Consider the following 14,061-nt stretch of genomic DNA (forward strand, 5'->3'; position numbering starts at 1 on the left):
TCTCTCTCTCTCTCTCTCTCTCTCTCTCTCTCTCTCTCTCTCTCTCTCTCTCTCTCTCTCTCTCTCTCTCTCTCTCTCTCTCTCTCATTTCTTCTTCGACTATAGGGTGATCGACTATCTCTCTCATTTCTTCTTCGACTATAGGGTGATCGACTATAGGGTGAATAAGGCTATGCTTGGCTCAGGCTTTGGACCAGAATAATCATCTCAGACTGGTCAGCCTGACTGTTTTGGCACATCATGGACCTAGGTGGGCTCAAGCCTTAAATTTACTTTATAGGCCGGGCTTGGACAGACATCAACCTAGCCCATTGACAGCCCTACATGTAAGGTGTCATCCATGTTACCCAATATTTACAGTTCTAACTTTTAGTCTCTAAAATCTGATGACTTGTTTCACAATTCTCAAGAACAAAGAATGTAATGATCACTAAAGATGCATGTTCTTCTTCACTACCACCTCATTTTGATATGTTGGTCATGAACAACTGGTCTGAGATTTTATTCCATTATCCAATAAATACCTTTGAAATTCAATGAAAATATATTGTCCTCCATTTATCAAATCTTGGAGGTTAATGTTTGCTTCAAACTGATTTTTCACCATCTTATGAAATATTCTACACATTAAAAAAAAATATAACACCCTTCATCGTTAGGTTTCATAAAATAGATCAAGTTGCTTGAGTGTAGTGATCGATGAAATAAAGAAATTAGTAGAACCCAAATATCAACAAAACCAAAGATGGCTCCCACACATAAAAATGACTTAAAAACGAGAACATTGCATTTACTATCAAAATTGAAGGTAAGAGATTCTACAATGCTTAAACAATTGGCAAGTTTCATAATGAAGTTTCGTGACACTATTAAAAGTAAAGGGATGAAGAACTAACAACCTAAGACATGACAAACACAAAGGACCTAGGTGTAACCACAATACATGCACTACCCTTAACAATATCACTAGAGAAGATCTAGTCCCAAAATTGATCAAGTGCAACCAACCAATCTCGTGAGTGCCACCAATTATTTACCTCGTCAATACTGCCACTGTTTACAGTATCGACGATATCGGCCAATATATCCCAAAATATATCTTATATCCCACCTGTGCGACACGAAATGCACAAGTAGTGGGACATATCCCACATGTTCAATCCGGTGAGCATTTTCGATTTTCAATCGTTTTTTTCTGTAAATCATGTTAAATCAGTGTCAAAATGTTACAAATCCATGATTTTTCATGTTTTGCAAGAAAAATATGGATTAGGAGCTTCAATTTCGAGATTTGGAGGAAATGGGCGGAGTTGTGGAAAAAATTTAAAAAAAATTAAAATTTCCCAATTTCTCGCAAATCGGTTGCAATCTTTGTGACCAAACATAAAATCAAACATGTAACCTAATCTAATGATTCTTCTTTTGCTTTGACTGGATTGCTTGTGTTTCCGCACAACTTTTTACATTTATAAATTATATGAATAGACTTTGAATGTATTTGCATCAATTCAGTCAAACAACACATAGATTAGGACCCCATACAAAGAAAACTTATTGTGTGGACCTGTTTTTTGGAATGTTTTGATTTAGTCAGCCATACATTTCTAGGCATCGGCGATATCAACACATGTAATGATACCAATACTACGAACATTGCTAGAAAGTAGGGGCACGAGCATGAGTCTAAAGTGCGAGTCAAAGCGGGAGAAGAACCTGGTTACAAGGATCTTGCAAGTAAGCTCTATACCCATCTTCAAATTTTCAAACTCCCACTCCATTAGTAAGATCGTTAAGACTCAACTCCTTGGTCTTACCATTAGCATAGCCGAACTCATTCTTACCATCCAAGGGTTTGATGTGCCATTGCATTGATTGAAACAAATGGGGGGGGGGGGGGTGTTTCCAATATTGTCCACCACACCATCACCATTATCAACCATGATGAAATAGAACAGCAATGGCTGGTATAAAGGGCAAGAATGAGGAAATTTGGACAATATGCACCTAAAAACACCTCACAAACTCATATCATACAATTTGAATCTTTTGAAACATCATCAGATCACATTACGAGACAACTCAAATGCAAATCAGATGATCTCCAGTGAAGCACATAAAAGAAATAGACTTTAGTCCTTCAATGCAAAGAATATTACAGTTATGTCCATATTCACCCGTTCAAACATTTTTTTTGAATTCCAAAAGTAGTGTTACAGGAGCATATGAAAAATGAGTAAAGCTTAAAGCATATCAGTTATAGCCTTAAGATCATTTATTAGACCACCGTACCTCACCTTGGACTTCAAGAGCAAAGAGAAAATTTCGCTCAGTGAACTAGGCCCAAGACCAACAGGTGTCCAACCTACAAGAAGCACAAGCTTTAGGAAAATAAGCAATAGTCATAAAAAGTTATAGTTTTGATATCGCAACAATGAGATTAGGATTAGTAATTAGAGCCACTATGTATTAAAAGATGTTATGACAACATTCCTAACTCAAATTATAAACTATTAAAAGATGTTATGACAAGATTCCTAACTCAACATTCCATATCATCTGTCTATTCCTACCAAGATTGCAAATGCCCTGAGTGACTCTAAATGGAAAGCAACCATGTTAGAAATGGAAATGGACACCACTCAAATCCTTATTTAAAACGGTTAAACTTAACCTATTGTATTAAGTTCATTATTTGTCAAACTCTTTTCTCATGTCATTAATAGGTCAAGTAGCAAACCTACACCCATATCTATATCTTGAATTTATGGAACTGTAAAATTGTATCTCTCTACTGCTATCATTTGTGCCCTATATCAAGATCCATATTCTCTAACTTTGCATCATAGGACTATAGATAAACGACAAATAGAGTAGAGGAACTCAAAGGGGTAGTAAAACACCTTGTACCGCAAGAGACACGTATCGCCTACCTCTTTGATATTAGGAGATGAAGCAAGGCGTTACTCCTTTATACTCGAGCACATTGCCACTAAGAAGAATTACTAAACAATTATAACTCCACAAAACTAACATATAAGCAGTGTTAGAAATATCGGTATCGCGTAACCTATCGCATCCTTGGGATACATATACATATTGGTTATCGCACGGGATATATCGTTTGTATTGCGTAATCTGTCGCACTTTTTGGGAAACATGGGAAACATTGGGGAAATGGTTGAATTTTTCAATGAAACTTCAGGGATTGTTAGAAAAGACATTGATACACACTTTTAAATTATAACATCTCACAAAAGAAGTGCGCATAATAGGTTTCCTTTGTATAGGGTCTTAAGCTATGCATTGTTAGACTAAACTAATGCAACTATATTCAAATTGGATGTATAACATTTAGAGTGTATGTGATGATCATTTCATCAAACACTTCTAAATACTTCGAAATTAGTCTCAATTGACAACTGGTTGTCGCGAAATTTCGAAAAAAAGAATAATATTCTAATAATTTTTTATTAAAAAAATTTATTTTCCAAAAATTGACAAGGAGTTAACAAATCAGTAGACCAGCCCTCATACATTCTTGATTTTATGCTTGGAGTGCAACATTGCAAGTAATTTGGGAGAAATTGGGAAATTTCGAATTTTCCCCATACCCACACTCAAATTTCAAAATTAGAATGTATGTGATGATCATATCATCAAATACTCCTAAATAATTTGAAATTAGTCTCAATTGACAGCTGGTTGAAGGAAATTTTCGAAAAAACCAATGGAGAACATGAAGAACCAATGGATATCGAAATCAAAGTTCCAACTCCATGATTTTTCATGCAAAACATGAAGAACCAATGGATTTATAACCACTTGACATGATTTAACATAATTTTAACAAAAAAAAAAGGGATCAAAAATCGAAAATGCTCACCGGATCGAACATGTGGGATATATCGGCACTACCTGTGCGTTTCGTATCACACAGGTGCAAGACAAGATATATCGTGGGATATATCAGCCGATATCGTTGATATTTAAAACAATGCATATGAGAAGCTAATTACAACATCCTTTAAAAAAAAAAAAAAAGAGAGCCAATTACAGCCATAGTAGAGCAACTAGATGTGTGCGTGTACGTGGATCACCTCTACGAATCATGTTTCACCAATCATTTAGTCAATATCCCGAGACAGGAACATCTATGTATTCACGCTATGTATATCCAACCAGCAGCAAAACGCATCTAATCAGCCATGCAGATCACTAAACCATGGACGTCACGCATGCAAACTAAGAATCCAAGTACGCTATACATATCGTTTCTATCATAAAATTCCTCAATGGAAGTATGGTTTGAAAATTCCTTTTTAGGTTTTATTGTAGAGGATCGGTCCAGTAGTCTACAAGACTATCCAAACTTGTAGATATGACCCACATGCCCATACATGGGGCACATGGGATTTTTTTTCATGTAAAATTTGAACCATTGACCTGTGTGCTTTTGACCATCGATTTGAAGGCCATGCTCGATCCCACGGGATCATCTTATCCGTCTTCTTCTTCTTCTTCTTCTTCATCATCATCATCTTCTTTTGCATCATTCACTACCCAGTATTGAAGTCTCTCGATATACATTAATACACCATGTCACGACCCTAAATCTAGTGTTGGTAATCCATGATTACTATACACCAAATTTTGGTTGACAGCCTCCTTAGAACTCCGATTTTGGGACTTCCAACTATCACATACTAAGTCCCATAAGCGGGGCTCCACAAGGAGGATTTCTGAAAGTAAAGACGACAAACACGTATCATTTCTCAAAATTTCATTATATTCAACATATATTACTGTGTACAACTGAGCACATCAAGGCAAAACCAAAACATAAACCATGTCATATTTACTATACCTGATGTACATATTCAGGGTATTACAAAATATATATATATATATATATATATATATATATATACACACACACACACACACTAATATGTACAAAACAAAAAGGACAACTGGAGTCTGTAGCATCTACTCCTGCAGCTCCCTACTCTCACCTATAAAAAAAATTGAAAGGAAAGCTTGAGCTACTAAGCCCAGTGAGTGTGTGTGTGCAGTGAAAATGCATGTTTCATGTCATGTCATATAATGCACAGGAATGCACAGGCTTTCTGAATTGATAACAATAAACTAAAGATACAATGCATTATGCCACTTTTTATGTTCCAAATCATTTTTATATACAGAGGTGGGACTTCTACCCACTTGTAGCATACACTCTTTCAACGCTTCCACAACTTTCCATATTTCCCAGTCTAAAACAGAGGCAAGACTCGCATATGATTGCTACCCATTTGTATAGACCTTGCCACCGTGGTCAACTACATAGGTGGGACTACATAGTTCACGGGCCAAACTAATCTAACCCACTTGTGTTGAACCTCACTACCTGCATAACAGCGAGAAGTCATAAGTCACCTGGCAAAACGATAGCGGACAATTTACGAGCTCGTCACACACAACCTATCTTTGCTTGCCCATAAGCAGGTCAGGTCAAACCTTTCAACCAATCGACACACGTCGGTGGGAGTTGCTGCCTACTTTGGTATTTCGGCATTCCAGCGCTCTGTTCTTCCACCCAGTCTAGACATTGGTTACTCCTAATGGTACCAATCGGGGTTTAGGGACTTTCACCCACGGACCCTCTAATTGTGTCCTGTCGAATTACACATTTCCGGTGTGGTGTCCAACTCAAGTCATAACGAAGTATGTTTCATCGCATTTACAATCACCGTATGCATAAGTCCACACACAACCACAATATGTCATGATTTTCAGGGCAAGCATAGGACGACCTTCCTTATGTGGTCTCCTCATACATTTAGGTTCCTCATAGGGGTCTCATGTAATACATCCTGCATCTATACAGTTTACATACTCATCATAGACACATCGTGTGTCGCAATACAACCCATTATGATCACCATATCATGATATGAATCATTCACTCTCAATCATACAATGATACAACAACTATGAATCATGCATATGATATGCACATGACTTAGCCAATCTAAATCCAATCCGGGATTCATTCCGCTATAAGACTTCATGCCACAAGCATGCTTTTTCTCAAAAATTAACTACATCAAAAGGATGAAGGATAATTCTTTCAAACGTTTTATCAAACAAGTAGCAGGTGGACTTTGTAAGGGACAAAGAGAGAAACCGTTGGAAATACGTATGACTTTAAACAAAACTAAATCATCTCTATCATCTAATCTCCCATTAATAACCTAACCAACTAACTCAGAAAATCCAGCAATAACCTTAAGAAAATCCAACAATAACCTAACCAATTTAAATCAGAAAAGCTAGTCTTCTTAAGGCTTTGAAGGAAAATCCAGCAATAAGTTAACCAACTACATCAGAAATTCCAGCAATAACCTAACCCTAAATCAGAAAATCTAGTCTTTTATAGGGCTTTCAAGGAAAATCCAGCAATAACCTACCCTAAATCAGAAAATCTCGTCTTTTATAGGGCTTTCAAGGAAAATCCAGCAATAACTAACCCTAAATCAGAAAATTCAGCAATATGGTTTTCAAGGAAACCCCAACGCACATATATACGTGCTCCTAATCGATGCACTCACCTGTAACTATCAGAGGATTGGCTCTCAACCTCAGCTTCTATTTCCTTTTCTTCTTCTTCTTCTTCTTCTCAACTTCACACTCAACAAGAAAGAGAGTGCTGGAAATGGCATATTACAAGAGGGTTTTCATATTTATGGACTTGAAAATGGTTTTAAATTGGCTTTTGTCTAAAAAGGAGGGTTATGGGATGTTTTGTGATGATTTTGAGAAGTTTAAGCTTATGATAACAATAAACAAAATGTTATTTAAGTGATTTGAAAGAAAGCATTCCAAGGATTTTAAAAAAATCGAGGTCAGTTGAGTTATTTTATCAAAATATACATATACATATCTATTCATAACTTACAATCTGGGTGTCCTATCGACATGCCGTTTTCGCCAATAATTCCGTAACTCAACTACGGTCACAATGGTTAGTCTCTCGGACCTAACGGATTTTGAAAACTCGATGGTGGGGCTCCACCAGATAAAATAAGGACATAGTTGTCATTTCTCAGATTGTTAAATTTTAAGTCCGTATATTAAAATTCAGACATCGGGTTGAAATACGGCTTGCGGCCCATTAACAGAACAACATTATGATCAAGTCAAAATATTCTCGAGGCCAATGGACCTACAGTCAACGGCTATCCAGTGTACAAACCAGATTTCGGGGCCTCGGGTCTTACACACCATCCTCTAATGGCTGGAGATTTTAGGGAAAGTGGTTGTTTAGCATGGTATCAGAGTGGAAGGTCTTGTGTTCAAATCCTGGGAGAAGAAAATATGACACTGGAATATATTCTCCCACGGGTGGCCATTTATGGAGTTAGTTGTAAGTGCCCCTCCACCTAGGTGTGAGTTGTGAGTGTCCCTCTACCCTTGCCTAGTATGTTCCTGTGCGGAGTTCCACCCCGCATGTGCGGGGGAGTATTAAAGTCCCTCGATATACATTGATACATCATCCTCTAATGGCCCGAGCTTTTAGAGAGAGTGGTTGTTTGACACCCAGGGTGGGCCCTGAGGATGGATGGTTCTGATCACATGGGGTTGCCCCATGTATGGAGGGCTACAAAACTACCATTACAAGGAGACTGCTTGCGTTGTTTTTCCTTCTATTAGGTTCTATAGTTTTGCATTAGATATCGTGTATGATTAAATTCCAAGATCTTGCATCAATTGCAGAAAATTCTAGTTTCTCGAACTCTATTAAGTTGAATTTAAACTAGACGACTAAAAATTATAAATTTAATGGATGACTCTTTAGTCATTGGATCATATCATGAGTTCAAAAATAATAATAAACTTTCGCATCATACATATAATGAGTAAATAAGTAAAATGGAAACCACATTCTCTTTGTACCATTCCTAATAGAACTAACAAGCCTAGTTTATGGTGTACATGAAATGAAGAAGTTTTAACCTATTCTGGTTCAAACCTAAATATAACTGGTTTGATTTCTTTAAGTATCGACTCCTTGAATTATAACTTATCCATTTCAAGTTTTGGTTTACCATAGCACTGGCACTGCATCTTAAACACAATAGAAAAGGAAAAAAGAAAGAAGGAAAGAAAAATGTTCTTTATCTGCTTAGTTTATTTGATATAGCAAATGTAAGAACTAATTTCACCACTTACATCAACTAGATGCATGGTTTTGATGTTTACCTTCCTTTTACATCTTAAAAATCGAAATGAAGCAGATGATATTTTTGTTCTCAATATTGAGGGAGGTTGTCACAAGGTCATTAAGATCCAACACCCACACAGGTTCTTATGCCAAGTTCAACAACTTAGCTACTAATTAAATGCAAGAAAATAAGGAAGAAGAATTTAATTCAAGCAAGAAGGAAGTGAACATGAAATAATAGTGCAATAGAAAAGAATTCCAATAAGATTAGTTTCTAACCAATACCAATAGGTGGCCTTACCATTCAAGATCCCAGTAGAAGGAAATACATCATGTATCTTTGGTGGGAAATCACTCACGCACCAAAAATCTTTCGGAAATAGAATTGGTATGTTCCTATGACGTGCAAGCCGGATTATTTCTGCAGCCTCTTCAACTGCACCATGTTCCACAAATTTCAAAGAAACAGGCAGTCCTAGGGCATGCATTATTTGAAATGCCATCCTACCAATGAACACCAGCCCATCACATTTAGAAGCTAAGTGACGCAAAGCAGTTGCCTTTTCTAAGAGATTTCCACCTCCAATCTGCAGCAATTTACGAATCACAGTTGGGATTTGATCTTATTATGAGTGAAGGAGCAAGCAATATCCAAAGACTTTAAATAAAAAAAATTTAAAAAAAAAAAGAAAAAAAAAAAAGAAAAGAAAAGAAAGCTGATGACCAGAAGCAATGTCATCATCATCTAAGTCTTATCCCCGCCAGTTGGGGTTGGCTATGAATCCTACTCGGCCATACCACTCTATCAAGGACCATATCCTCAGTTAAACCATAGGTCCTCAAATCATTTTAATTAGAAGCAATATAAAGATGTGAAATTCTGATTTCATGAGCGAATAGAAGTTTCCCATTTCTGCCATGGGATAGCATTTAAATTTTTTGGGTCGAGGACCATTTGTTCTGTCATTGGGGAAAAAATTGTCATGACAATCAGATGAAGGTAACCACAGCCACACTACCATACACAGGCAGACCTATGTAATGCATTCAGTCATGCATAAGAATGCATGTAAATCTAGTAAATCCATGCATTGCTATGGTGGCAAGGCAATTGAGGAAAGGCCCAATCTTGCACTCGAGTCATCTAGATCATGACATATCAAGGGGCAGTTTCATTAGCAGCATACTGAAAATAGTCAATAGATAAACACGCATAATGCCTTTGAAGACCAACGTTACCTAAATCACCAAACCCCCTATGTTACTATTTTGAATCACACGATCTGGATTGTGGATGATTTGCAATCTGAATCACTAGTTTTCACAAACCAAATCTATGGTTCTGTACTCTTATTGTTAATTAAGTTGCAAACTTGCAATGCAAATTTTTTAGTTACAATGTAGAGATTTATACTATGATTTATTTTGTAACATGCATAGAGCACAATACTTTTTATTAAGGGACACATATAATATAATACTAGGCATCAGGGTCTGTAATAATATCATCATCATGTCATATGTAAGTTACCATATGAATTCACATATAACCTACATTGCATGCACCTAATGTATGTATGGGAGCGACCCACATGATCCTACCCCTGGCATATCATGTATTGCAAGAAGTAGCATGCTGCTTTCACCTATCAAAAGATCCGTGATTCAGGTGACCTTGGTGTGAACACGAGTGAAATAGTATGACATGTATATGACCATAAATCACAACAATGGGATGAAACTTACAGGACTGCTAAAACAAAGATTTCAGAAATTGTGTAAAATCATTAACTGAAAGAACTTTGGAATAATGTTATTTGATGCAAAAGAAACCATATTCCGAGTTCCAGACATATTACCAGAATGCTGTTTTTTTAAACTAAAAACTGGAAAAGCTTGATTCAGTGTACAAAGTACTTTTCTACTTGAACAAGTTCAACCTGAACTTTTAAGTGTTGCACAAGATTCTAACTTGAAACTCAACTTGAGCCCACGCAAGGTCCAAGTTTCAAATTTTGGATGGATACCATTTTATCCATACCCTGTGGAACAGAGGACATGCATCTCAAAGCTACAAAACTAATTCATGGAACATTCAATCCTGCATGACACCAAGATTTTACCCACATTTCAGACAACAAAAGTTCCAGAATTAATTGTAAGTTATCTAATTTTTTACAACTTCAGGGAAACAACTCGTGGCAAGTGGATTAGTGGAGAGGGCATACAATTGATAGGTAAGGATACTGTGTAGTCTCCACAACCTCCATTATTTGAGATAGTTCCTCTTCAAAGCAAAAACCAGCAACGGAGGAATGGCAAAATCGAGCAACACCAACAGTGGATGCAAGGATTTTATGAGATAGGGAGAAAGCATCATTTACAAAGATCTCAACTCCTGATGATAATTTTTCAGCGAATACCACACAATTTGCAAACTCTTCTCTTGACTTTGAAAGGTTCTCGAGAAGAAGAATATCTGTTTTCTCCGACTCTTCCATCTTGGGCTGCCTATAACCAGAAATTCCATTTGCTGGCATCACTTTCAGTTGGATAACTGATGAAAGATGATCTGAAACATAAGGTGCGTTGAGCAATGAGCAGAAAATCCCATATCTATGAAAATTGGACTTGAATTCCAACAATGGCAGACTGACGTGCCCATTGAATAAAATGGTTGCTTGTTTTCCTTCTTCTACTTTTTAGGTCAATAAGAAAATCTCAATTCTAATGCAGGCACTAGAAAATAAGCACTTACTGAAACTGTTTTTTTTTTTTTTTTGAAAGGCAATAAAGAGGCAAAAGCCTAAAAAATTACAAATCAGACCAAGAAAGAGAAAACAAACAACTATCAACTAATACATTGGAAGCTATTGCCCATTCCATTACACTTGATTTTTCCCTATTAAGCACTTCCGAAATTCACCACTTCTATTCCTGAAGCATTGACTAAGGCTGAATTGGGATAACCTCCTAAAATTACTCTATGATTTGTGTGCGTGTGTTTTGAGAGAGAGAGAGAGAGAGAGAGGTAATGCTACTTTCCAAACTTTTAATATTGCGTCTTTTTAACTGCACTACAATTTATTTTGTTGTTTTCTAACTTCTCAAAATTCTATAAAATTTGTACTCTTGGGTTGATGACGTAACAAGTTCTAAAAATGGCTTAGGGCCTGTTTGATTTTTCAGTGCAAGTGCAAATACCTAGTAAATGGCTAATTATGACACTTTCACTCATTTGGAAATTTTTGGGAATTCTTGCCTTGGAAACCGGTTCAAAAGTGTTAGTTAAAATTTTTAAACCTCACGGTGATGTATATGACATATCTGTTCCGTCCATCCGTTTTACCACAACATTTTGAGATATGAGTCAAAAAATCATGTAAATCCAATACTCAAGTGGCCCACACCAAAAGAAACAGTAGCCCTTAGAAGTTTTTAACAGCAATTGTATGATTTACTTTTTTCTGTGGCGTGTCTACTAGAGCTTTGGATATGCCTCATTTTTTGGCTCATGCCATAAATTCAGCTGGCATAATGGACGAACGGTGTGGATAAGTGAAATGCATCATAGTGGGACCCACGGATATTTTGCAATATTCTCGATTTCTGTGTTCAAAAAGTAGGTAATCAAATCAAGTATGGGTGAAATGTTGTAAATGCACTGGGAAATAATTATTACCCCCTTTTGCAAGGTATTTACCAATGTCCTGGAAATCAAACAAGCCCTTAAAGTAATTATTTTAGGAAGCCACCTACAACCAAGGTATTAGAAAACAATTACGAAATGGTAACAGTGGGAACCGCTATGCGTTACAAAGTTGTTTGGCCATTACGGAAAAAGGGCCCGTAACAGCCATTATGGGGCCGATAGTGTTTTTTTTTTTTTTTTTTCAAAAGAATAAAAAAAGGTCGTAATGGCCGTTTCGGCCTATGTCGTAATAGTAATGGTGGTGGTTCTTACTGCCACCATTACCATTGTTAGAATAGATTAAGGTGATCTTCTAGATTAGGATATTTCCTCTTTTGTAAACATGTATCTGTTAAGATCTCTACAGATCTCCCACCTCTTCTATATATTCTTGTTATTTTTAGAGAAATAAACAGGCTATAATTTCTACACTATAGTCTCTTGTGGTTTGACATGGTATCAAAGTGTCCATTCTAATCTACCGTGTCTCCACCACCATCGCCCTCCGTGCACAATCATCAACCCAATTCCAGCCAGCATCTCCATCAATTGTCATCATCGATTGCTACAACCCATTGCCTCAACATCACCATCTAAAGAATATCCAAACCCATCTCCGATTAGTACCATAGCTTGAACATAACCAAGATTCGAACCTGCTACTCCGTCTGATCGCCACCACCATCAGAAATCTTGTCGTCATGCCTTGACATCAACAATAGTACCATAAGAACCATCACCTATGTCAATGAATCAATCGTCATCTCCACCTCCAGCAACCACCTCTATCTTCTTTGGAGGTCTGCAATGCTAATTCCTCCATCAGTCACCGAGGGTTGTTAGACCTATCTCGCCCCCTGTTATTTTTGCAACATTGTCTCATTCTCGGATCTACACCTCATTGTTTCTTGTGAACCTATTGTTATCATCATTTCAACCCATTGTTGGCGCCGAAGCACCACCAACATTCGATCCATTTGCTACTCAAACCCACTTGGTACCATAACCCAACCCTCTTTTGTTAACATTTGTATCCATTAAGATGTCTACAGATCTCTCACCTCTTCTATATAAGTTTATTATTCTTATAGAAATAAACAATCACAGTTTCCACCATGTAGTCTCTTGTGGTTTAACAACCATTGTTGAATACCTTGACTACAACCGTCGATTACTTAACAATCACCCTAATTAGAAGATTCTAAACATCTAATCAATGTCCAACAAAACAAACGTCCACATTAATTATGAAAAAGGGCTCAATCTTCGAGCTCGACCATCAATTTTTTGGACCTTCTTGGATTGCATCGATTTTGACTACCAATATACCGGTCCCACCTTGGATTGGCATTCTAGTTAATAATCATTAGGTCAGATGCTTCTAACAATCTTAAAAGTGCTAAAGAAAATGGATAGTACACTCAAGATTGATTGTATGAAAAAGGCTCAATCACTTATCTAAATTGCACATCTTGTCGGATTTCACTTTTTATTACAAGTGCCTTTCAAGAGTCCTTTTGATTGGATAACCCTAACATCAATCAATGGCTAGGAAAATGAATGGTCTAGATTTTAGTAGGTCCAATCATCAATTTGAATTGATTATCACGTGGCCTCACTTTCGATTGCATACACCTCTCAAGAATAACTTGGACTAGTAATCCTAACCATCTAATTGATGGGTATGAAAATGAACAGAGTAAAGCAATTAGGAAAATGGATGTAATCATTAAACTAGACCTCCATCATGTAGGCTCCACTTCTAATTGCATCAATACCGACCAATCAATGGCCAATAAAATGATCGGTTCACGTCCATTGCAAGAAAAAAAAAAAAAGGGTCTAATTTCGATTTGGACTATCATGTGAGCCCCAATCTTGACCATGCACCCCTCAAGAATGACTTTGATTGGATCTTTCTAATCATCCAATCAATTTTTATGAACATAGATGGCCCAGGTTGATTGTAGTGAAAAGGGTCTGATCATCAATCTAGCCTACCCATAATTTGGGCCTAACTCTTGATTGCATGTGCCTTGCAACAATCACTTTGATCATATCATCTCAGCCATCTGCAAATGGGTCGGGTGTCATAAGATTGAACCCAATAATGCACGAGCCTCAGTCTAAATTTGGACCATTGGAGTAC

The 14,061-nt window shown here is 37.0% G+C and overlaps 1 protein-coding gene across 7 annotated transcripts in view; it reads right to left on the reverse strand.

Annotated features, from left to right (window-relative positions):
* Positions 1-14,061, reverse strand: part of LOC131226014 (uncharacterized) — a 77,390-nt gene that overhangs the window by 30,970 nt on the left and 32,359 nt on the right. For all 7 annotated transcript variants that reach the window (XR_009161628.1, XR_009161627.1, XM_058221660.1 and 4 more), the window contains 3 exons: positions 10,450-10,793; positions 8,523-8,808; positions 2,295-2,362 (listed from right to left, as the gene is read on the reverse strand). Coding sequence is in view for 5 of the 7 variants with exons in the window: in XM_058221660.1 (XP_058077643.1) it covers positions 2,295-2,362; positions 8,523-8,808; positions 10,450-10,793 (698 nt within the window). In the remaining 2 variants the exon portion in view is untranslated. The remainder of the gene's footprint in view (positions 1-2,294; positions 2,363-8,522; positions 8,809-10,449; positions 10,794-14,061) is intronic.

This window comes from Magnolia sinica, chromosome 14 (assembly GCF_029962835.1).
Source record: "Magnolia sinica isolate HGM2019 chromosome 14, MsV1, whole genome shotgun sequence".
Lineage (NCBI taxonomy): Eukaryota > Viridiplantae > Streptophyta > Magnoliopsida > Magnoliales > Magnoliaceae > Magnolia > Magnolia sinica.